The sequence below is a fragment of the Salmo salar genome, chromosome 21, assembly GCF_965601325.2.
Source record: "Salmo salar chromosome 21, fSalSal1, whole genome shotgun sequence".
NCBI classification, from domain to species: domain Eukaryota; kingdom Metazoa; phylum Chordata; class Actinopteri; order Salmoniformes; family Salmonidae; genus Salmo; species Salmo salar.
In genome coordinates this window covers 2,689,158-2,713,796 of record NC_138311.1, presented here as the reverse complement: position 1 = coordinate 2,713,796, position 24,639 = coordinate 2,689,158, and the positions used below count along the sequence as shown (strand labels likewise).

General features: G+C 39.9%; 1 protein-coding gene across 1 annotated transcript in view; it reads right to left on the bottom strand.

Moving 5' to 3' along the window:
• Positions 1 to 24,639, bottom strand: part of klf12b (Kruppel like factor 12b) — a 221,156-nt gene that overhangs the window by 85,283 nt on the left and 111,234 nt on the right. The window contains exon 2 of the mRNA XM_014163779.3: positions 14,425 to 14,506. Coding sequence (XP_014019254.1) covers positions 14,425 to 14,490 — 66 coding nt within the window. The 5' untranslated portion in view covers positions 14,491 to 14,506. The remainder of the gene's footprint in view (positions 1 to 14,424; positions 14,507 to 24,639) is intronic.

Below are 24,639 nucleotides of genomic sequence, written 5' to 3'. Positions count from 1 at the left end.
AGAGAGAGAGAAAAAACTCTTCAACAGAACAACGCTCCAACAAGGATCCCGACGACACACTGAGCGTAAATATATATTGCTTGCAATTGTTCTCAAATGAGTGAGCGTTCATGTGCAAAGGATTAGCATGTCAATTGTTAATATTAATGAACTTTGTGTGTCCTCAGCTGACCGTTTATGACCCATTGTTAACAAGACACCAGCCATGCCTGTTTTAGCCCACTAGGGCACATTACTCTACCAATTCTTTGTGATGATAATTACTGTTTGTATACTTTATGTGAATTACTTAGTTTAGTAAATAAATGATTTTAAGACAATTGATGTATGGATGACTCTTAGTAAAGACTGGGTTTGTGCAGATACAACAATTTACGACGTTTGGAATGAGACTGGATGCGAGGTAAAATACACCATTTAAACCAGAAGATAATCGGCCTATACTATAACCTCTCTAGGCTAGGCGGGACGAATTCGTCCCACCTACGTAACAGCCACTGCCAGCCTGTGGCGCGATTTTCAAAACCTTAAAAATCCTATTACTTCAATTTCTCAAACATATGACTATTTTACAGCCATTTAAAGACAAGACTCTCGTTAATCTAACCACACTGTCCGATTTCAAAAAGGCTTTACAACGAAAGCAAAACATTAGATTATGTCAGCAGAGTACCAAGCCAGAAATAATCAGACACCCATTTTTCAAGCCAGCATATAATGTCACCAAAACCCAGAAGACAGCTAAATGCAGCACTCACCTTTGATGATCTTCATCAGATGACAACCCTAGGACATTATGTTATACAATACATGCATGTTTTGTTCAATCAAGTTCATATTTATATCAAAAACCAGCTTTTTACATTAGCATGTGACGTTCAGAACTAGCATACCCCCCGCAAACTTCCGGGGAATTCGCTAACATTTTACTAAATTACTCACGATAAACGTTCACAAAAAGCATAACAATTATTTTAAGAATTATAGATACAGACCTCCTCTATGCACTCGATATGTCCGATTTTAAAATAGCTTTTTGGTGAAAGCACATTTTGCAATATTCTAAGTACATAGCCCAGGCATCACGGGCGTGCTATTTAGACACCCGGCAAGTTTAGCACTCACCATAATCATATTTACTATTATAAAAGTTTGATTACCTTTTGTTGTCTTCGTCAGAATGCACACCCAGGACTGCTACTTCAATAACAAATGTTGATTTGGTCCAAAATAATCCATCGTTATATCCGAATAGCGGCGTTTTGTTCGTGCGTTCCAGACACTATCCGAAATAGTAAAGAAGTGTCACGCGCATGGCGCAATTCGTGACAATAAAATTCTAAGTATTCCATTACCGTACTTCGAAGCATGTCAACCGCTGTTTAAAATCAATTTTTACGACATTTTTCTCGTAGAAAAGCGATAATATTCCGACAGGGAATCTCCTTTTCGGCAAACAGAGGAAAAAATCCCAAAGGCGGGGGCGGTCGGGGTCACGCGCATAAGCCCAGTGTCCCTTGATCGGCCACTTGAGAAAGGCGATAATGTGTTTCAGCCTGGGGCTGGAATGACGACATTCTGTTTTTTCCCGGGCTCTGAGCGCCTATGGACGACGTGGGAAGTGTCACGTTAGAGCCGAGATCCTTTGTAAATGATAGAGATGGAAAAGAAGTTCAAGAAATGGTCAGACAGGCCACTTCCTGTAAAGGAATCTCTCAGGTTTTGACCTGCCATTTGAGTTATGTTATACTCACAGACACCATTCAAACAGTTTTAGAAAATTTAGGGTGTTTTCTATCCATATGTAATAAGTATATGCATATTCTAGTTACTGGGTAGGAGTGGTAACCAGATTAAATCGGGTATGTTTTTTATCCAGCCGTGTCAATACTGCCCCCTATCCTAAACAGGATAACAGAATATAATATATAATGTTATAATATAGGAAAGTTATATTAGGAAAATTATAGCTTTGTAATCTGAATATTTTCCTTGGTGCCCCGATCTCCTAGTTAATTACAATTAAACGATTAATCAGTTTAACCTCTTACATCTAGACGTTCCGCTAGCGGAACACCTGCTCCAATATCCAATGATAGGCGTGGCGCGAATTACAAATTCCTCAAAAATACAAAAACTTCAATTTCTCAAACATATGACTATTTCACAGCGTTTTAAAGACAAGACTCTCATTAATCTAACCACACTGTCCGATTTCAAAAAGGCTTTACAGCGAAAGCAAAACATTAGATTATGTCAGCAGAGTACCAAGCCAGAAATAATCAGACACCCATTTTTCAAGCTAGCATATAATGTCACAAAAACCCAGAAGACAGCTAAATGCAGCACTAACCTTTGATGATCTTCATCAGATGACAAACCTTGGACATTATGTTATACAATACATGCATATTTTGTGCAATCAAGTTCATATTTATATCAAAAATCAGCTTTTTACATTAGCATGTGACGTTCAGAACTAGCATACCCCCCGCAAACTTCCGGGGAATTTGCTAACAATTTACTAAATTACTGACGATAAACGTTCAGAAAAAGCATAACAATTATTTTAAGAATTATAGATACAGAACTCCTCTATGCACTCGATATGTCCGATTTTAAAATAGCTTTTTGGTGAAAGCACATTTTGCAATATTCTAAGTACATAGCCCAGCCATCACGGGCTAGCTATTTAGACACCATGTTATACTCACAGACACCATTCAAACAGTTTTAGAAACTTTGGAGTGTTTTCTATCCAAAGCCAATAATTATATGCATATTCTAGTTACTGGGCAGGAGTAGTAACCAGATTAAATCGGGTACGTTTTTTATCCAGCCGTGAAAATACTGCCCCCTAGCCATAACAGGTTAATCGCGTGATAATAATTACAGGGAGTTAATTGATAAACATGTCTTCAGTTTAATGGTACCCCAAAGACACGACAGCATCTTAACTAAAAACGGCTGTGCAATTAGTTACACACACAGTGCTTTTAACATATGTTTTCAATTTACATATTTGACACACGTTGACATACATGATTACATTATGCATGTTCATTTATATAGTAATTATTATTCAACATGTCCTCACCTGAGATAAGAACTCACAACCTCTTGGTTCATGGCAATCCAACTTTCCTGCTTCGTTTGTATCAATTATCAGTTAATCTGACTATTCCCTCATTATTGATTTGATTAACTTATTTCAGCATTTTAAAAAATATATACGTTTAACAGAGCTGAGATTTACTTTGAAGTGCAAAATCTAGAAATACAGTTGAAATCTGTCGTTGACAAAGACATGGTGACGCAGCAGGAAGATTGGAAGGCTGTGAACCAAGAGGTTGTGAGTTCAACCTCTTGGTTGGGCAGACGATTGTTTTAGTTCAGGTAACACATGGACCGAAATGTTGAGTAAACAAAAGAAGGCGCTGGAACTAGTTACTTAAAGGCCAAGTGCAGTTAAAAACGTGATTTTTATACACATTTCCACACTATATGAGGTTGGAATAATACTGTGAAATTGTGAACTTGATGATAATGCCCTTTTAGTGTAAGAGCTGTTTGAAAAGACTGCCTGAAATTTCAGCCTGTTTTGGTAGGATGGAGTTTTGGTCTTCCATGGTGACATCACAATGTGGTAAATTAGTTAATAGACCAATAAGAAAGAGAGTTCCAAACATCTCCAATTACAGCACATTTTCAGGTTTTCATCCCTACTCAGACCACTCCCAGACAGGCCTATGAAAATTCTTGCTTGAGAAATTACTCTTTGCTAAGAAACTATTTTTGTTGAAAACAACCAGAGTAAATAACTTCATTGTTACCTAGAAATGATATAAAATGGCTGCATTGGACCTTTATTAATAATTTGTTGAAATAACTAGATTTTTTTTTTTACAGTGTACACACACACACACAAACACACACACACACACACACACATACACTCTCCACCACGACCCACCTGCTTGCCAGCCTCTGTGCTGATCTAATTGTGTTTATATTATATATATAGGGGATTGAGGCAGGGCTGATTTTGCAGCCCTTTGTGAGTGAATTCTCTAATGAGGCAGACCATTTCCAGCAAAGCCTTGGCCCCCCGCCACCCAAATCAAGATCACGTTTCTGCAGTCTAAACTGTCAGTCTGTCTGTCTGCCTTTCTGTCTGTCTATCATTCTGTCTGTCGTGTGTGTGTGTTGGGGTGCTGTGGGCATGTGTGTGTGTTAGGGGTGTGAACGTTTAAACGTTTACATGAAATTATGATTGTTAACATTAAGAAAAAACAGTGTTTTTTTTTGTTTTTTGTCCCACAAAATTACCTTTGCGAAGCATGCAAGATAAGACATTGCGAGATACAGATTACATAGACACATGTGCACGGATCTTTCTGCCTGCCCCCTCCCTGTAACTACCTTGGCTCGCCTGCTCTTTCTGTTTGGTAATGATGCGAGTGAGTGTTCAGTCTTCGGTCTATTGTGTGTAGAATATCCTAGCCTATACGTTGCAAATTGAGAAATCATATGACTAAACTTAATAAAATAAGAAGAAACAATAGTATGAAACAAAGTTCAATTATATAAAGAATGATAGTAAAAAGCTTTTGAGCACCTTAAATAAAATTCTGGGCAAAAAGGCAAACTCAGCTCCATCATTCATTGAATCAGATGGCTCATTCATCACAAAACCCACTGATATTGCCATTTACTTTAATACTTTTTCATTGGCAAGATTAGCAAATGTAGGCATGACATGCCAGCAACAAATGCTATCACAACACATCCAAGTATATCTGATCAAACTATAAAAGACAAGCATTGTTATTTTGAATTCTGTAAAGTGAGTGTGTAAGAGGTAAACTTTATGGTGTTGTCTATCAACAATGATAAGCCACTGAGGTCTGAGAACTTGGATGGAAAATTACTGAGGATAATAGCGGATGATATTGCCACTCCTATTTTCCATATCTTCAATCTAAGCCTACTAGAAAGTGTGTTCCCTCAGGCTAAGAGGGAAGCAAAAGTAATTCCGCGACCCAAGAATAGTAAAGCCCCCTTTGGTCGGCTATTTGAGCCAGTAATCAGCTTGTTACCAACCCTTAGTAAATTTAAAAAGAAAATAGTGTTTGACCAGACACAATGCTATTTTACAGTAATCAAATTGACAACAGACGTTCAGCATGCTTATAGGGAAGGACATTCAACAAAACACAGCACTTCCAGAAATGACTGAGAGAAGTTTATGATTAAAAAGATTGTGGGAGTTGTTTTGTTAGACTTCAGTGCCATTTTTGACATTATCAATCCTAGTCTGCTGCTGGAAAAATGTATGTGTTATGGCATTATATCCCCTGATATATTGTGGATAAAGAGTTACCTGTCTAACAGAACACAGAATGTGTTCTTTAATGGAAGCCTCTCCGACATAATCCAGAAAGAATCAGGAATTCCCCAGGGCAGCTGTCAAGGCCCCTTACTTTTCTCAATCTTTAGTAATGACATGCCACTTGCTTTGAGTAAAGCCAGTGTGTCTATGTATGCGGATGACTCAACACTATACATGTCAGCTACTATAGCGAGTAGCTAACAAAGAGCTGCAGTTAGTTTCAGAATGGGTGGCAAGGAATAAGTCAGTCCTAAACATTTGGGACCAAAAAAAGCACTGTATTTGGGACAAATTATTCACTAAACCCTAAACCTCAATTAAACCTTGTAATAAATAATGTGGAAATTGAGCAGGTTGAGGTGACTAAACTGCTTGGAGTAACCCTGTATTGTAAACTGTCATGGTCAAAACATGTTGATACAACAGTAGCTAAGATGGGGAGAAGTCTGTCAATAATAAAAGGCAGCTCTGCCTTTGTAACAACACTGTCAACAAGGCAAGTCATACAGACCCTAGTGTTGTCACACCTGGACTACTGTTGAGTCATGTGGTCAGGTGCCACAAAGAGGGACCTCGGAAAATTACAATTGTCTCAGAACAGGGCAGCACAGCTGACCCTTAAATTATCACGTAGAGCTAACATTTATAATGTGCATGTAAATCTCTAATGGCTCAAAGTGGAGGAGAGATTGACTTCATCACTAGTTGTTTTTGTAATTAGTGTTGACAAGCTGAATGCACCGAGGTGTCTGTTTAAACTACTAGCACACAGCTCGGACACCCATGCATACCCCACAAGACATGCCACCAGAGGTCTCTTTACAATCCCCAAGTCCAGAACAGACTATGGGAGACACACAGTACTACATAGAGCCATGGCTAAATGGAGCTCTATTCCACATCAGGTAACTGATGCAAGCAGTAGAATCAGATTTAAAAACCAGATAAAAATACACCTTATGAAACAGCGGGGACTGTGAAGAGACACACACACAGGCACAGACACACACTTACACATGATAAGACACGCACTCTGCACCCACTTACACATGGATTATGTATTGTAAATATGTGGTAGTAGAGTAGTTGCCTGACGGGAACACACTTAATGTGTTGTGAAAAGTGTTATGAAATGTAATGTCATGTAATATTTAAAATTGTATATAACTGCCTTAATGTTGCTGGACCCCCGGAAGAGTAGATGCTGCCTTGGCAGCAGCTAATGGGGATCCATAATAAATACAAAACACAAATTGATGACATGCCATGCTTTACTGAAGTTGCGAGACATTGCAAGCCAAAAAATTATGAGATACAGCCTTCCATTGCGAGGTACACCATTTGATTACAGATAGATAGGCCTAGTGCACGTTCTGGCTCAGTCTGCCTGGTGGCCAACCTGCAATTACTGTGCCCCTCTCCTTTCTTTCCATCCCTCACTAGCTTTATGAAACATGTTTGTGTTTGTGTTCTTGGGTGTAGGTCAACTTATCATTCTCCTCCGTTCCAAAAAATATACTGAACCTTAGGAGTCGAGGAGTCTTGACTCTCAGAAATGTGAGTTTGCCTCTGGGAGTCGACTTGCAAGCAGTCGAGGAATCAATTATTTTGTAGTTGACTCTCCACCACTACGTCTTCATCGTTAACAGTTGGAAAAATATCAGAGAAAGGCAAGCGACAGCAGCGAAGTCCAGTACGGCATTACTTTGAGAAGTTAAATGAGAAGGTAGTGAAATGCAAACTGTGTGAGGTGGAATTGAGCTACAGTAATGGTAGTACAGGTGCAATAATTAACCATCTGAAAAGAACACACTGTGAGACCCAAACTGTTGCTGGCAGCAGTGCAGCTGCATTGTGAATTAACATGGAATTACAGTTTAAATGTTACGATTTTTCTCTCCATTTGTCTCATCCCTAGTGTGTGTTTGTGTGTTAAATGGGATGTTTAATCTGATAGGGCGATATATCACATATTGGAACACTTCAAAGCCTGTGTGGGCTGTTCACATCCTGCCTCTGACTAACAATACTGACATCACTAGACATATGGATAACAGCTTCAATCACAACCTATTAACTAGGAGAACAAATACACTTTTGCACTCAGACACTCCACCATAGACAATGACTATAAAGACCCTGATGTCACTGACTGCTAAAGCTTTTCCCTTTTTCCTTCTCTTTTGTCTCTCTGTCAGGGTCAGACACAAGGGGTGCATTTCAATAGATCTTTATCTTTACTGATCTGAAAGAACAGCATACATAAAAGCAATACTGACTACCAGGAATGTAATTTCACCTTTTTGTCAGGGTCAGACACTATGAGTCTCAATAGTCTAAAGTTGCTTCCTTTCCTTTTATTATCTTATCTCCTTTATCTGCACATATCTGACAACACAGCACAGGTGAAGAAATATGGCGCATAACTACCAGGAATGTGCTTTCACCTTTTAATGTCAGTGCAGATGGTGGAAAGGAGATGAGTACTCACTTCAGACTAATGAGATGCTGCATTTAGGAAAGCTATGCTCAGTCCCCAATCAAGCCCTAGCCCATTGTCTTACACCTAATAGCCTTTGCTATAGGGAGTTATATAACATACTCAGATTATTTAGGAACAACCCCACTAACCCTACGCCAGACCATGCCTCTACTAGAATCCTTTCCTTTATGTATTTCCTGACTAAATTATTTGCCATTTATGAATGTTTTATTCAATGAGTTTATATGGGCTATAGTAGTAAACGCCAAATTCAATATTTAAGCAACTATTTTGTATTTATTTTTGGGATAGCTAAACGATCCATAGTATGACCAACTTAAAACAATTCAATATCTCAGCGTAGACTTACAGGGTTAGACATACAGGGGTTTTAAGTATGCAGTGCCCCTCATTGCTGGCTCAATAACACAATTTTTTTTTAATTTTAACTTTAGTATCAGGAAATATTACAAAAGTGTAGAAAGCAGCTTTTGTGCTACCACTCCATAACGATGGGGATAGTCGTAATCTTGATAATTATCAACCCATTTCCAGGCTCCTTTGTTTTGTGAAAGTACTAGAATCATTGGTTGACAAACAGTAATGTTAATTTCCATGTGTAAATTCTATTCTTAGTTAATCAAGGTAGATGTGTCAAATCTGAGTTCCTTGAGTTACATAAGGGACGTGCCGCAAAGTTTGATACTTGGCCCACTACTGTTTACAATCAATAAAAATAACATTGGTAATGCTGTAAAAAATATATATATATATATATATAATTTGTATGCAGATGATGCAGTGCTGTATTCCATTGCTCCGTCAGTTGGCCAAGCCTTTTCACATTTGAAGTCTGATTTTCAAGCACTGCAGAGGTCACTATTGTATCGAAAGTTGGTGCTAAATGCAAACAAAACAAAATCCATGCTTTTTCCTTGGTCCCATAACTCAGATACAAATGAATTTGTAATGACTAGTTTTAACAGTACACAAATTGAACGAGTTTCTTTCTACAAATATCTTGGTATCTGGATTTATGACAAACTGTAATTTAAAAAGAAATGTCACTGAGCTGGTGGAAGAAATTGAAGTTCAGTTTGGTTGGTTTTGCAAAAACAAAGCATGTCTGAGTTTTGTTAAAAGGATCCACCCCTTTTTTCAATTTTCACCTAAAATGACATTCCCAAATCTAACTGCCTGTAGCTCAGGACCTAAAGCAAGGATATGCATATTCTTGATAACATTTGAAAGGAAACATTAATTTAGGAGAATATAACACATTAGATCTGGTAAACGATAATACAGAGACAAAAACATTATTTAGTTTTTATTTTTTGTACCATCATCTTTGAAATGGAAGAGAAAGGATGTAATGTATTATTCCAGCCCAGACGCAATTTAGATTTTGGCCACTAGATGGCAGCAGTGTTTTAGACTGATCAAGTTTCAAGTTCATAACTGTGCACTCTCCTCAAACAATAGCATGATATTATTTCACTGTAATAGCTACGGTAAATTGGACAGTGCAGTTAGATTAACAAGAATTTAAGCTTTCTGCCAATATCAGATATGTCTATGTCCTGGGAAATGTTCTTGTTACTTACAACCTCATGCTAATCACATTAGCCTATGTTAGCTCAACCATCCCGGAGCGGTTAATAGGAAGGAAATTGTCCAAGCCAATTTTATGTCTATATTTTAGATTATGAGGAGATTATCTATATGCATGCAGCAGAATCTACACTTAAACCACTTGATGCTGTTTTCCATTGCGCCCTCAGGTTTATTACTGGTGATGGTTATTGAACTCACCATTGTGTTTTGTATAAAAAAATGGGTTGGGCATCTTCGTATGTAAGGAGTGAATTTTATTGTGTTTATCTACAAAGCACTTATGCAGAAACGTCCTATGTGTCTATCATCATTATTTCAATTTAGACTTACAAATGACCAGACCCAGTTTCAGGTTTGGACAACGCTAGAGGCACCTTCGGTCTCCACAGAGTTGGGTAAAACTGCTTTTAGTTTTTTTGGCGCCCTTTATATGGAACAACTTACAGTCAACTGCAGTCTCTGAAATGAGATGTTCTGGTCCCCGTTGATCATTTCAGAGTTTTGATCGGAGACCTCTACTTTGTCTGTTTTTCTTAATATGTTTTGTAATTTTCTATATTGTATGTGTTTGATGTATTTACGGAGGTCTCATCTGTAAAATAGTCCTTAATCTCATTATGACTTCCCTGTCAAAATGTAGGTTCAATTAAATAAAAAGACAGGTGGATTGTTCCCCCCACTCATCGAATCCATTCAGATCTATGAAAAGTAACTAAGGCTATTATAGTGGATATGTTTTTTGTGGGGTACAATATTAGCTATGTTCACCAAGCTTCTCAGAAGTGATCCTTCAAATCTACAGTTTCTGTCATGCACCAAGGTTGGGGTCCATTCAGGTTTTCAGAATTGTATTTCAATTGGCCAAGCAGAATTTGAATAGAATTTGAATGAAATGTAAGGACAGACGCTGGGAGACAAGAAGCAAGTACAGGGAGTGAATATTTAATGGATAAACAGACATGAAACAAAACACGAACAGCGCCTGGACAAGGGGAACATAACGACATTAACCTCTCTAGGGTCGGCGGGACAAAATCGTCCCACCTACTCAACAGCCAGTTGAATCCCGTGGCGCGTTATTCAAATACCTTAGAAATGCTATTACTTCAATTTCTCAAACATATAAACAGAGTCAAGAAGCTCAAGGAATGGTCAGAGAGGGCAGTTCCTGTACAGAATCTTCTCAGGTTTTTGCCTGCCATATGAGTTCTGTTATACTCACAGACACCATTCAAACAGTTTTAGAAACTTTAGGGTATTTTCTATCCAAAGCCAATAATTATATGCATATTCTAGTTTCTGGGCAGTAGTAATAACCAGATTAAATCGGGTACGTTTTTTATCCGGCCGTGTAAATACTACCCCCTACCCCCAACAAGTTAATGCTGACACGAGATATATGAGTCTCATTCATTTCACAAATACCTTGCAAAAAGCATCCTCTTACTAAAGAATACGGATACCATTTCAAATATTAGTTTGATTATAGCTCAAGATGTCAAAGAGGCTTTTGTTTGTATTTTTTCCATACTATTATAGGTTGTTCCCTTACATTCTGAAGTGTTGAATCTAATTCCTTTTTGGAAATGTATTTTTTCCTAATATTTAATAACATCTAAGTGAATTATGAATTATTACACACAACCTAAACATTTTCTTAGAATATTTCCAGACCACTGGAAAGAACATGTTAAACATAGCATAGGTAACCATACGTGATGGCAAAATAAACATATGCATAATGATGTATGAAATGCATGATCCATTTGTATATTAATTCATTTAATTGAACTGCACTGAACAAAAATATAAACGCAACAATTTCAAATATTTAACTTAGTGACATTTCATAAAAGGAAATCAGTCAATTTAAATAAATACATTTGGCCCTGATTTATGAATTTCATATGACTTGGTCACAGATACCTTATAAAAAGGTAGGGGCACCGATCAGAAAAACAGTCAGTATCTGGTGTGACCACCATTTGCCTCATGCAGCGTGACACATCTCCTTCGCATAGGGTTAAGCAGGCTGTTGTATCTGCCATGGCAGCAGCTACTCTTCCTCGGGTCTGGAAAAATTAAGGCAGTTAAACAATTTAACCTCTATGGGCTAGGTGGGAATCTCCTTTTCGGCAAACAGAGGAAAAAATCCCAAAGGCGGGGGCGGTCGGGGTCACGCGCATAAGCCCAGTGTCCCTTGATCGGCCACTTGAGAAAGGCGATAATGTGTTTCAGCCTGGGGCTGGAATGACGACATTCTGTTTTTTCCCGGGCTCTGAGCGCCTATGGACGACGTGGGAAGTGTCACGTTAGAGCAGAGATCCTTAGTAAATGATAGAGATGGAAAAGAAGTTCAAGAAATGGTCAGACAGGCCACTTCCTGTAAAGGAATCTCTCAGGTTTTGACCTGCCATTTGAGTTCTGTTATACTCACAGACACCATTCAAACAGTTTTAGAAAATTTAGGGTGTTTTCTATCCATATGTAATAAGTATATGCATATTCTAGTTACTGGGCAGGAGTAATAATCAGATTAAATCGGGTATGTTTTTTATCCGGCCGTGTCAATACTGCCCCCTACCCCCAACAGGTTAACCTGTTATGGATAGGGGGCAGTATTTTCACGGCCGGAAAAAAAACATTTTTTTGACTCTCTTTATTGAAAACTGAGGATCTCTGCTGTAACGTGACACTTCCTACGGCTCCCATAGGCTCTCAGAAGGCGGGAAAAAGCTGAATGATGTCTTTGCAGCCCCTGGCTGAAAAACATTAGCGCATTTTGATAGTGGTCGATCTGAGGACAATGAGACTGAGGCGCGTGCACGAGCACGATTCATCAGTGAAGAGCACACTTCTCCACTGAAGTCATTTACGACGCAGAACTGCAGTCAGGTCAAAACACTAGTGAGGACCACAAGCATGCAGATGAGCTTCCCTGAGACGGTTTCTGACAATACTTTTGTTGTGCAAACCCATAGTTTCATCAGCCGTCCGGGTGGCTGGTCTCCGACGGCTTATGGTAGAGACATTTTATGAACATTTAATTATCTTGCAACAGCTCTGGTAGAGATTCCTGCAGTCAGCATGCCAATTGCATTCTCCCTCAACTTGAGACATCTGTGTCATTGTGATGTGTGACAAAACTGCACATTTTAGAGTGGCCTTTATTGTCCCCAGCACAAGGTGCACCTGTGTAATGATCATGCTGTTTAATCAGTTTCTTGATATGCCACACCTGTCAGGTGGATGGATTATCTTGGCAAAGGAAACATTCTCACTAACAGGGATGTAAACAAATTTGTGCTCAAAATTTGAGAGACATATGCATGTAGGAAATTTCTGGGATCTTTTATTTCAGCTCATGAAACACTGGACCAATACTTACTTGTTTACATTTTTGCTCAGCATAAATTATATTTCCTTTAATTCTAATTCAATTCAAATTGGACACTTGTATTGGAATGAAAGACCCCAATTCAGAAATGAGCCCACCCTGTCACAGACATTACATCTCCAATTACAAAACACATTAGAATCAACAAGTTATTGATAACTGATATACTATTCATCATGGTGACAGCCATCACTAAAAATAAAACATTGTCTGGACTCCTCTGCACACACACAGCTGTAACAGCTACACAAAGCTCTATCGTAACCTAGCAACAGCTTCTGCACAGCAGAAGACCACTTCATGTCTGTAGCTGATGATTTTTTGACTAAAGATTACTTCACTTATGTTTGGGCAAAAACAATAATATAGCATATCTTTGGACTCCTATTACAGTACAGAGACTTCACGCAGTGGCCAAAACTAATTGCAATTACGTCATAACTGGCAGCTTTGCAGCGAGAAATGGTACAAGACCTACACTTGACTTACTACACTACAGTATGCATCCCATCTAAGGTAGCTAATTATGCAAATTAAGGGGAAAACAAAGGATGAAACATACAAAACACCCATGAAAAGTGTCAGTTTTTGTGCAAATTGTGGTGACACAGTTTGGAGGGCAGCTATGCTCAGGTGGGCAAGAGCATCATGTTACAGGAAGAGTATTAAGAGAATCGTGACAAAGAGAGAGAGAGGGAGCGAAAGAGCTTTCTTCATTTTTCACTTCTTATCCTACTATGACTCATATTGTTAAATACTTAAAACAAAATTCTTGTCGCAGTTGTTGCAAAATGTGAAGAAATGTCCTTACATTTCATGCCAGTCTTGAATTGAACTGAGAGAGGACTGAAACTGAAAGTATGTCTGAGGGGGAGAGTGGGGGATAGTGGGAGAGAACGAAGGGTGAGAGAGACTGTGTGTAGGCGTGTGAGAGAGATGGAGGGAGAGATGGAGGGATGATAGTGAGTGTTTGTATAGATAGAAAGACAGAGTTGGTTGGCTTTAGGCAGAGGGCTGAGAGAGACAGATTCCAGCATACAGCGAGTTAGGGAGAGAAAGAGACTTATAGGGAGAGACTGAGACTGTGTGTGTGTGTGTTTTGATTTTGAATTGGAGAGAGGCGGAGAAAGAGGGGGAAAGAGAGGGCAGGAGAGACAGAGAAGCAAGAGAGAGCGATACTTAGTTTTGGGAGTTTTCCTTGTGTCTCTCCCTGAAGCAGTTACTCTGCCCCCCTGCCAACATGGACTCCCTGCTAGCTAAAGCAACCTCACTGTAAGTCCTTTATGCATTCTGACCGCAGCTGTTTAAGCCCTCTCCTCTCCTCCTCACCACCACTCTCTACGACCACTCCTCCGAGCCCCCGCACTCTCTTCCCTTGTACTCCCTCCCTCCCTCCCTCTCTGTCACTAACTCTCTTTCTCTTCCTCTCTCTCTCTCTCGATCTCTTCCTCCCCCCAGGAGTGATTATAGGGCTATTGTCGATAAAGAAAAAAAAGGAGGAAGGAAAAATAGGAATTGTTTGGAAAACTGCTCTCTTACCCCTTGTTCCGATTCCAGCGGCTCGACTTTGACTTGGACTGCAGGCATTCCGTCAAGCATTAACATCCTGTTCTCGGGCAGTCTGTGGAGGAAGAGAGGGAGGGGGAGGAGGTGTAAGAAGGACGCTGAGTTTGACCATGACTAAGCATCTTAGTTTGACTTTGACACACAAATACAGTAAAAAGCTGGAGCTGACGCACACCCCCAAAAAGTTGGTAGAGGTGCTGACTAACAGAATAGTAAACTGCATAAAATTACAGAAAGTCACACTAAACATAGAAATATACGCAAGAAAATACTGTACACATACACATGCTTACAATCAAATAGATATTACAGGTATTACAGGTATTGTATGTGCGCTGACAAAAACAAACTTAAACACACCGACATACAGTACACAAAGAAATAATCACGTCTATGAACACACACCGCACTCTCTGAATAAACAAGCCAAATTTTTTTGTATGAAACTACTGTGTTCACTGACGTCACTTGTCTGAGTGTTCCAGTATGTTTACAACTAATCAATGTGCAATAGACATATAATTACCATATTTATGTTCCCATAAAACTTTAGCACAATAACACAACCATGGAGATCCGATTAATTTCTATCTTATGTTTTTGTTTGTTTTTTCCTGTGAAGCCTTGCCTTCCATGTCTGAAATGTGCCGTATAAATAAAGCTTGATTTGATTTGATATCGGCAAAACCATACAAATGGATGCGTCCCAAATGGCACCCTATTCGGACATAGTGGACTACTTTTGACCAGAGTCTTATCACATCTCAAAACACTCATTTATGATTTGCATTTTATTTCATGGTCCGTTTTGTTAACTACTTCTCAACTTAGTATATAATGATCATGATTGCATTGCACGAAGGCAAAATAGTACAGCCATTTACAATATATGTGCCAAAAATGCTATTGGGAATGTTTCAAGATAATCACCAAGTCATGGAGTAAAACACAATGTAACAAATATATCGATCCATACTGTATAAACAATCATCCATGTTTGAGCACACAATGACTCATCCAGCTGACTTGTCTTAATATTCTGTTCGTACATGGATGTGACTTGTCTCTGTAACCAAACATCACTGTTAGCAAATCTGTTAGCATATAATCAATCACACTAGGTATGGGGGAAGAAAGAGAGAATCGTAGAGCAAGGCTTTAGTGCTTACACAGTAAGCTGTTTGTGCATCACATTCTTTGTCAGCATTGCCAATACCTCCATAGGCAGGCAATCCAATGATTGTGTTCAGGAGGGGGCAGTGTAAAATAATATATGTATTTGTAATCTGAATATCGGGTTGTTTCTCTAGCCTGCAAAATCTTCCCCTGGACACGTTTTTATCTAGAGGTTGGTTTGGGATTCTTCATTGTTTTGGGGAAAAGATAGTGCAAGAAGAGAACATCACACTGAAACACTTTTCAAATCCACTATGACCAATGAGGTCTGGGGAACAGCGGAGATCGTTACAGGTGATTTTCTGGATCATTGATAGTGTGGCTGGGTACAGGTGGACAAATTGCTTGAGAAACAAACATTTTCTTCTGTTTCATGCATACTGACAAAGACCCAGGCCTCTCCTTCACACACAGACTCTGATTTCCAGCTAATGCTTCCTAGGCTGGGATTTAGTCCGATCACGGGTTATACAGTAGGTTTTGCGGTTTTTAAAAGCAATGTTCCCACGTTTGTGGAGATTGCATTCACGGTAAATGCTGCGTATAATAGTTGTAATGCATTTAACCAGTGATCGCATTGGATCCCGGCCCTAGTTGTTCAGCAGACACTTTTGTCCAAAGTGACTTACAGTGAACCTGTACATTCAGTGTGCAGTGTGTGTGAGTGCATGGTGTGTGTGTGCGTGCGTGAGCATAATGTGTGACAATGAATGACCTGATTGAATGTCCCACTCACAGTTCTTTACGTCTTCTAAGAACATGATAATGTATGTACCTTACAGTTCTTGGAGAGACAATTTGCTTAAGGACACATTATATGTTAAAACAGCCCTTTGAAATTGACTGCTTATTACTTTCGCTGTCTCTAGAATAGCACATGAAACAACATGAACCAAATAATACTAGAGTACAGATACCAATGTTATAATGAAATTTCTCTGAAATTTCTGCATTGAAAGCTATTGAATGTCATTCAATCTTGTTTTTCTTTTAAAGTCCTACGTGAAAATGTAATATAATGCATAAAGAAAGTACTGCCTATGTGATTCTGAATCTGAACCTCTACCCCACAGACACCTCTACCCCACAGACACAAAGTACACTCATTCAATAATATGGGCAGCTCCTGAGTACTCGAACTACTCTACCTTTAAGACAGTGTACTGTACCTTTAAGATGGCTCCTCAGAAGGAGCCAATGACAACAATGCATGTTCCGTCTCCCTTGGCCAAGGCCGACCTGAAGTAACCCAGCCTTTTATTATTTTAGCAGGCAGTACATGGAGGAATGCAAGCAAAGCAAATATGCTCTAATCATCTCTGTTACACTCCACTTCTGGCATCAGCAACAGGATGTGTGGCCATGTCTCCACTCAGAACCCCATCGAAAACTACTCTGGTGAGAGGAGAGAGAGCATCCTTGGCTGAGTTAACCCCCAAATGTCTGGATAGTCGGATAATCACATTCAAGCATCGATGTGTACACAAACACACACAGATAACAGAGCTGCCATGGAATTAGACTTCATATGTGATGAATAACCTTGCATGAGAAATGAAGACTTGCATTAGCTCCCCGAAGTAATCCCTAGGCTTTAGCTGAGCAAGGTTTTGTGGCTGGTTCGAACTATATATATTTGATATTTTAGTGTCCTAATTCGATACCCATTCATAAATGTTGAGCACATTCTAGGTTTATACAGCATTATATACATGCAAACAGATTATATATATATTTATTATCTCTTTGCATATATAATTCTGTACATTCCTAGCATGTGTTCAACATTTAAGAAAGAGTATAGAATTAGGACAATTAATAAAAAGAAATATATATATATATATATACATATACATATATTTATTTTTATTAACATACATACATACATACATACATACATACATACATACATACGCTGCATTCGGAAAGTATTCAGACCACTTGAATTTTCCACATTTTGCTACGTTAAAGCCTTATTCTAAAATCTATTTTTTTTAAAACCTCATCAATCTACAAACAATACCCCATAATTGCAAATCGCAAACTTTTTTTTCATTTATTGCAAATGTATTAAAAATAACAAACAAAAATACTTTATTTACATAACTATTCAGACCCTTTACTATGAGACTTGAAATTCAGCTCAGGTGCATCCTGTTTCCATTTTCCATCCTTGAGATGTTTCTACAACTTGATTGGAGTCCACCTGTGGTAAATTCAATTGATTGGACATGATTTGGAAAGGCACACACCTGTCTATATAAGGTCCCACTGTTGACAGTGCATGTCATCGCAAAAACTAAGCCACAAGATCGAAGGAATTGTCTGTAGATCTCAGAGACAGGATTGTGTCGAGGCAAAGATCTGCGGAAGGGTACAAAAAAAATTCTGCAGCATTGAAGGTACCCAAGAACACAGTGGACTCAAATTCAACCCCCTAATAATCACTCCATATACAAACTTATACTTACGAACAAGAACTTTCAGATTGATGTCCAAAATATTTGAAATCTAAATTCTATGACATAAGTTGCATGTATTTGAAACTATCTACATTGGTCAGTCCAAAATTACTTTTTAATTCCGTCATGGAAATACATGTATTTCCGGTTAGCAAATCATTTACGGTTTCTATGCCTTTAGTTTTCCATCTGGACCAATTTATCAGTGAATTGTGAAAAGCTATCCAAGGGTTGTTCCATCAGGTTGTGTTTTTAGGGAGTGATATTAGTTATTGTAGAATCCATTTCATTTTCTTCCATATTGTTATAGTGTTTTTAACTATGACACGTAAAAAGATTCTGGGGATGAGCATGCATCTTCAGTGTGTAACCATTGTTCCTCTTTAGTTTATTTAACTATATGTCGTAGGTAAAAGCCTAGGATAGTGAGTTAATACAATTCCAGGTCTGGAAGGTTAAAACAATCCTCAAACTTAGGAAAATGTATTTGCCCATATAAAGTCTGTTATGACTGAATATACTTTTTTTAAAGAATGCCTTAGGTTGGTATTACCGAAAATATATACAAACGTTTGGGAAGAGGTTTATTCTACCTGCATGATTTATGGGAAGAGTATTCCATTTAATTAAAGCTGCTTTCATATTGTTAAGTATTTAATATGTTTTGTGGTTAAAGGATTTATATAGATCGTGATCCTCTTTTTTTTAGCCCTCCACCGCCCCTCTCTTTCGGAGGACAAATACCTTTTTGTTTTTTTAATAGCTTTTCTGCTACATATACATTTTACATACATGGTACTTTTATAAAAAGCAGTCACATAACAATAATACATGACCAAACATAAGCTCTTTAATCCCAACCCTCAGCCACTCTTAGCCCGTCCAACCTATCACCATAGACCACCCTCGATTAGTTTCCATGTGCCACATATATTTCAATGGTGCTGTGATGTTTTACATAATTGGTTATAGATATCCTTTTTTGTTGCTGCCATTATTTCGTTTTTTTCCAAGTAAATGTTATATCCTGAGATTCTAGAGTATTCTGAAAATATTTGTATGAAAGGGGGTGTCACGTCTACTCCCGCTCACCTGCTCCGGCGCTCAATGTCGCCGGTCTACTAACCACCGGTCCTGGCAAACCATCATTTTCCACACCTGGCAACCATCATTTCGCACACCTGAGCACCATCATAAGGCACACCCGGACTTCCCTTTTATCACCCATTAGGTAGTATTGTTTCCTGTTTTCATATTTAGATGCTACTCCTGTTTCTGTATTCATGCCATGTTCATTCCTATTAAACTCACTGACTGCACCTGCTTCCTGACTCCCTGCGTCTCTGTTACAGAATACTACCTCGTAGAAAGGAACTATGACATCGGTGATTGGGAGCTCCTGGCGGTGAAGTTGGCATTTAAGAAGTGGAGACACTGGCTGAAAGGCGCCACGGACCTGTTTCTCATCCTCACCGACCATCAGAACCTGGAGTACATACCAACAGCGTGGCGGCTGAACCCACACCAAGCAAGGTGGGCCCTTTTCTTATCCAGATTCAATTTCATGCTGTCATACCGCCGACGTTCGCAGAACATCAAAGCCGATGCCCTGTCCCATCTCCACGATTCCTGAGTGCACCCACCATACTACCCTCCCGAATCGTTGCCCCTTGTTCCAGCAGGTCTTCCGGCACTATGGCCTTCCAGAGGACATTGTCTCAGACCGTGTCCCCCAATTCACGGAAATGGACAGCCTTCATGGAGAAGCTGGGGGCCACGGCCTCTCTCATGTCCGGGTACTAGCCTCAGTCCAATGGGCAGGTGGAGAGGACCAACAAGGAGCTGGGGAGGTTCCTTAGAAGTCACTGCCAGGACCAGCAGGGGGAGTGGGCCCGGTTACTTCCCTTGGCGGAGAACACCCAGAACTCACTTTTTCACTCCTCCACTGGGCTGTCTCCCTTCCAGTGTGTCTTGGGGTACCAGCCGACCCTGGTCCCGTGGACCCTGAGCCAGACCGAAGCCCCTGCAGTGGACGAGTGGTTCCGGCAGACCGAGGAAGTTTGGAATGCTGCCCACGTGAGTCTCTAACGCGCCGCCTGCCTCCAATAGGAGCAGGCAGATTGCCATCACATTGAGGCTCTACCAGGAACCTCCTGGTCCACCTGCCCTGCTCATAGCTGAGCCCCCGGTTTGTGGGGCCATTCAAAGTCCTCAATGAGGTAACATACCGATTACAGCTTCCCATTGACTATCAGATCTCATCCTCTTTTCATTTTTCCCTCAGGCTGGTGGTTCCTGGTCCCCTGGCTGATGCCGTCTCCCCCACGACACCCCTCCACCTCCCCTGGACCGTGGGCCCCCCTATGCTGTCAGATCCCTCCTGGACTCCCAGCTTCGTGGGGGTCGGATCCAGTACCTGGTGGAATGGGAGGGGTACGGTATTCGACATTCTAGATCCCAACATCAGCCGAGATTTCCACCTTCGCCGACCGACCCATTCCCCTGGCCAGTGTCATCCTGCGGCTGGAGCCACACGTCCGGGGGGTATTGTAATGTCTACTCCCACTCCGGTGCTCGCCATAGCCATAACCACCAACCCTGGCAACCCATCATTTGCACACCTGGCAACCATCATTAACAGTTGTGTAAAGTACTTAAGTAAAAATACTTTAAAGTAGTATTTAAGTCATTTTTTTGTTGTTTCTGTACTCTACTTTGCTATTGATATTTTTGCCAACTTTTACTTCACTACATTTCTAAAGAAAGTAATGGATGTTTTACTTCATGCATTTTCCCTGACACCCAAAAGTACTTGGTCATCCCTACTGCCTCAGATCTGGTGGCTTCACTAAACACAAATGCTTCGTTTCTAAATTATTAGTGTGCCCCTGGATATCCATTTAATAAAAATAAAAAAAATTAAATTGTGCAGTCTGGTTTGCTTACTAATTTACTTGCTTACTATTTGAAATGATTTATACTTTTTATTTTGGTACTTAAGTATATTTAAAACCAAATACTTTTAGACTTTTACTCAAGTACCGTAATTTCCGGACTATAAGCCGCTACCTTTTTCCCAGGCTTTGAACCTCGCGGCTTAAACAATGACGCGGCTAATATATGTATTTTTCCCGCTTTCAATTTTTTTTTTTTTTAAAACAACATTCTGTAACGTGCTCAGTTTTTTGCCGGCATGAAGCTTTCATTAGACCAATGAAATTGCCGAACGGGTTAAGGTCAAACAACTTTTTTGTTTACTGTTTAGATTAAATTGAGCTCTCTCAAACTTCCCATCATTCTGATTACGGTAGTCATTTTGTCACCCTGATTCCTGGGGTTACAACAAAGTATTTGCAGCCACTCAACATCAGTCTAAATCGTGCATTTAAGGTGGTGCTCCGTGTTCAGCGGGAGGCTTGGATAACAAGTGGGGAGAAATCCTTCACTAAAACGGGCCGCATGCGAAGAGCAACTTATGGTCAAGTCTGCCAGTGGGTCCAGACAGCGTGGAGCATTGTCAAAAAAGCCACTATCATCAACGGGTTTCGAAAGGCTGGACTGCTACGTGTTGAAGAGGGCTCAGCGGGGGATTTGCCTCCGGATGAAAGTGACGAGAGCGACAATGAAAACGATCCAATATCGGATGAAGCAATTCTGAGGCTATTCAACTCCGACACCGAAGGAGATGGTTTCAGTGCACAGGAAGAGGAAGATAGTGACCAATGACTTTCTTGGTAGGCTACTATTTACTGCAAATTTAGAAAAATGTGTTACAAGCCGTGTTTCGTTGAAGCCTATTTATTTTTGTTACAAGCCGTGTTTCGTTAAAGCCTATTTATTTTTGTTACAAACCGTGTTTCGTTCAAGCCTATTTATTTTTATTACAAGCCGTGTTTCGTTAACCTGTTGGGGCTAGGGGGCAGTATTTGCACGGCCGGATAAAAAACGTACCCGATTTAATCTGGTTACTACTCCTGCCCAGTAACTAGAATATGCATATAATTATTGGCTTTGGATAGAAAACACCCTAAAGTTTCTAAAACTGTTTGAATGGTGTCTGTGAGTATAACAGAACTCATTTGGCAGGCCAAAACCTGAGAAGATTCTGTACAGGAAGTGGCCTGTCTGACCATTTCTTGCCCTCCTTGATCATCTCTAACAAATACAGGGGATCTCTGGCATGACGTGACACTTCCTACGGCTCCCATGGGCTCTCAGAAGGCGGGAAAAAGCTGAACGATGTAATTCCATCCCCAGGCTGAAACACATTAGCGCGTTTGGCAAGTGCTCTATCAGAGGGCCATTAGACTGAGGCTCGTGCATGAGGGGATAGCATGCTTTTACTTTCACTCTCTTTGTAATAAAAAACGATTTCCCGGTCGGAATATTATCGCTTTTTTACGAGAAAAATTGCATAAAAATTGATTTTAAACAGCGGTTGACATGCTTCGAAGTACGGTAATGGAATATTTAGATTTTTTTTGTCACGAAATGCACCGTGCTCGTAACCCTTCTTTACCCTTTCGGATAGTGTCTTGAACGCACGAACAAAACGCCGCTATTTGGATATAACAATGGATTATTTGGGACCAAACCAACATTTGTTATTGAAGTAGAAGTCCTGGGAGTGCATTCTGACGAAGACAGCAAAGGTAATAACATTTTTCTTATAGTAAATCTGACTTTGGTGAATGCTAAACTTGCTGGGTGTCTAAATAGCTAGCCCTGTGATGCCGGGCTATCTACTGAGAATAATGCAAAATGTGCTTTCACCGAAAAGCTATTTTAAAATCGGACATAGCGAGTGCATAGAGGAGTTCTGTATCTATAATTCTTAAAATAATTGTTATGTTTTTTGTGAACGTTTATTGTGAGTAATTTAGTAAATTCACCGGCAGTGTTCGGTGGGAATGCTAGTCACATGCTAATGTAAAAAGCTGGTTTTTGATATAAATATGAACTTGATTGAACAAAACATGCATGCATGTAAACTGAATAATATAGAATCCTGCTGGACCTTGGAGGGGAGGAAGCTGATCACTTCCGAGGCTGGGCAGCGATGTAGAGAGCCATCAGGCAGTAGAGGGTCCCACCGATGGTCAGGGCCATGTATAACATAATGTCCTAGGGTTGTCATCTGATGAAGATCATCAAAGGTTAGTGCTGCATTTAGCTGTGGTTTGGGTTTATGTGACATTATATGCTAGCTTGAAAAATGGGTGTCTGATTATTTCTGGCTGGGTACTCTGCTGACATAATCTAATGTTTTGCTTTCGTTGTAAAGCCTTTTTGAAATCGGACAGTGTGGTTAGATTAACGAGAGTCTTGTCTTTAAAATGCTGTGAAATAGTCATATGTTTGAAAAATTGAAGTTTTTGCATTTTTGAGGTATTTGAATATCGCACCACGGGATTACACTGGCTGTTGAGTAGGTGGGACGCAAGCGTCCCACCTAGCCCATAGAGGTTAAAGCCTGTGTAAAGTTCATTTGTTTCAATGTACGGGTAGGCACCTGCGGCTTATAGACATGTGCGGCTTATTTATGTTCAAAATAATATATTTTTTTTAATTCAGTGGGTGCGGCTTATATTCATGTGCGCTTAATAGTCCGGAAATTATGGTAGTATTTTACTGGGTGACTTTCCCTTTTTTTCTTCTTTTTTTTCCCATGTTCATTTCTATTAAACTCACTGACTGCAACTGCTTCCTGACCTCCTGCGTCTCCGTTACAGGGGGCATTGAGTTTTCAGTATTGGTCAGGTATATCATGTCTCCAAACAAGTTTAGTTTGTATTCATGTTCACCAATCCTTCCTGCAAGCAGTTCAACTGCCAGGATGCAAACAAATTTTGAAGCAGTACGTTTACCTTGTAAATATGTGTGTGAGATATTTTCACTTTGTGAGATAGGATTTTTTTTGTGTGCGTGTGTATAAATACAGTCTTAATGTGTATTTAATCATTTGTTTATCCATACTTGCCTATCGATGTGTTCATTTTTGTATTGTGCAGGGCTCATTTGCAAAAGAGACTTTAATCTCAATATGACTTCCCTGTTTGAAAAAAGGTAAATAAGGGAGATTCACACTTGATTTCTGCCCATCTGGATATCTTCTGCAGATCTGAATCCAGCAGCTACACCTGGCTGTAGAGCTGTGTGTGCATGTGTGTAGATCTGAATCTCACAGATACTCCTGGCTGTGTATAGCTGTGTGGGCATGTGTGTAGGTCTGAATCCAGCAGCTACACCTGGCTGTAGAGCTGTGTGTGCATGTGTGTAGGTCTGAATCCAGCAGCTACACCTGGCTGTAGAGCTGTATGTGCATGTGTGTAGGTCTGAATCTCACAGATACTCCTGGCTGTGTAGAGCTGTGTGTGTGTGTGTGTTGGTCTGAATCCAGCAGCTACACCTGGCTGTAGAGCTGTGTGTGCATGTGTTTAGGTCTGAATCCAGCAGCTACACCTGGCTGTTGAGCCTTGTGTGCATGTATGTAGATCTGAATCCATCAGCTACACCTGGCTGTAGAGCTGTGTGTGTATGTGCGTAGGTC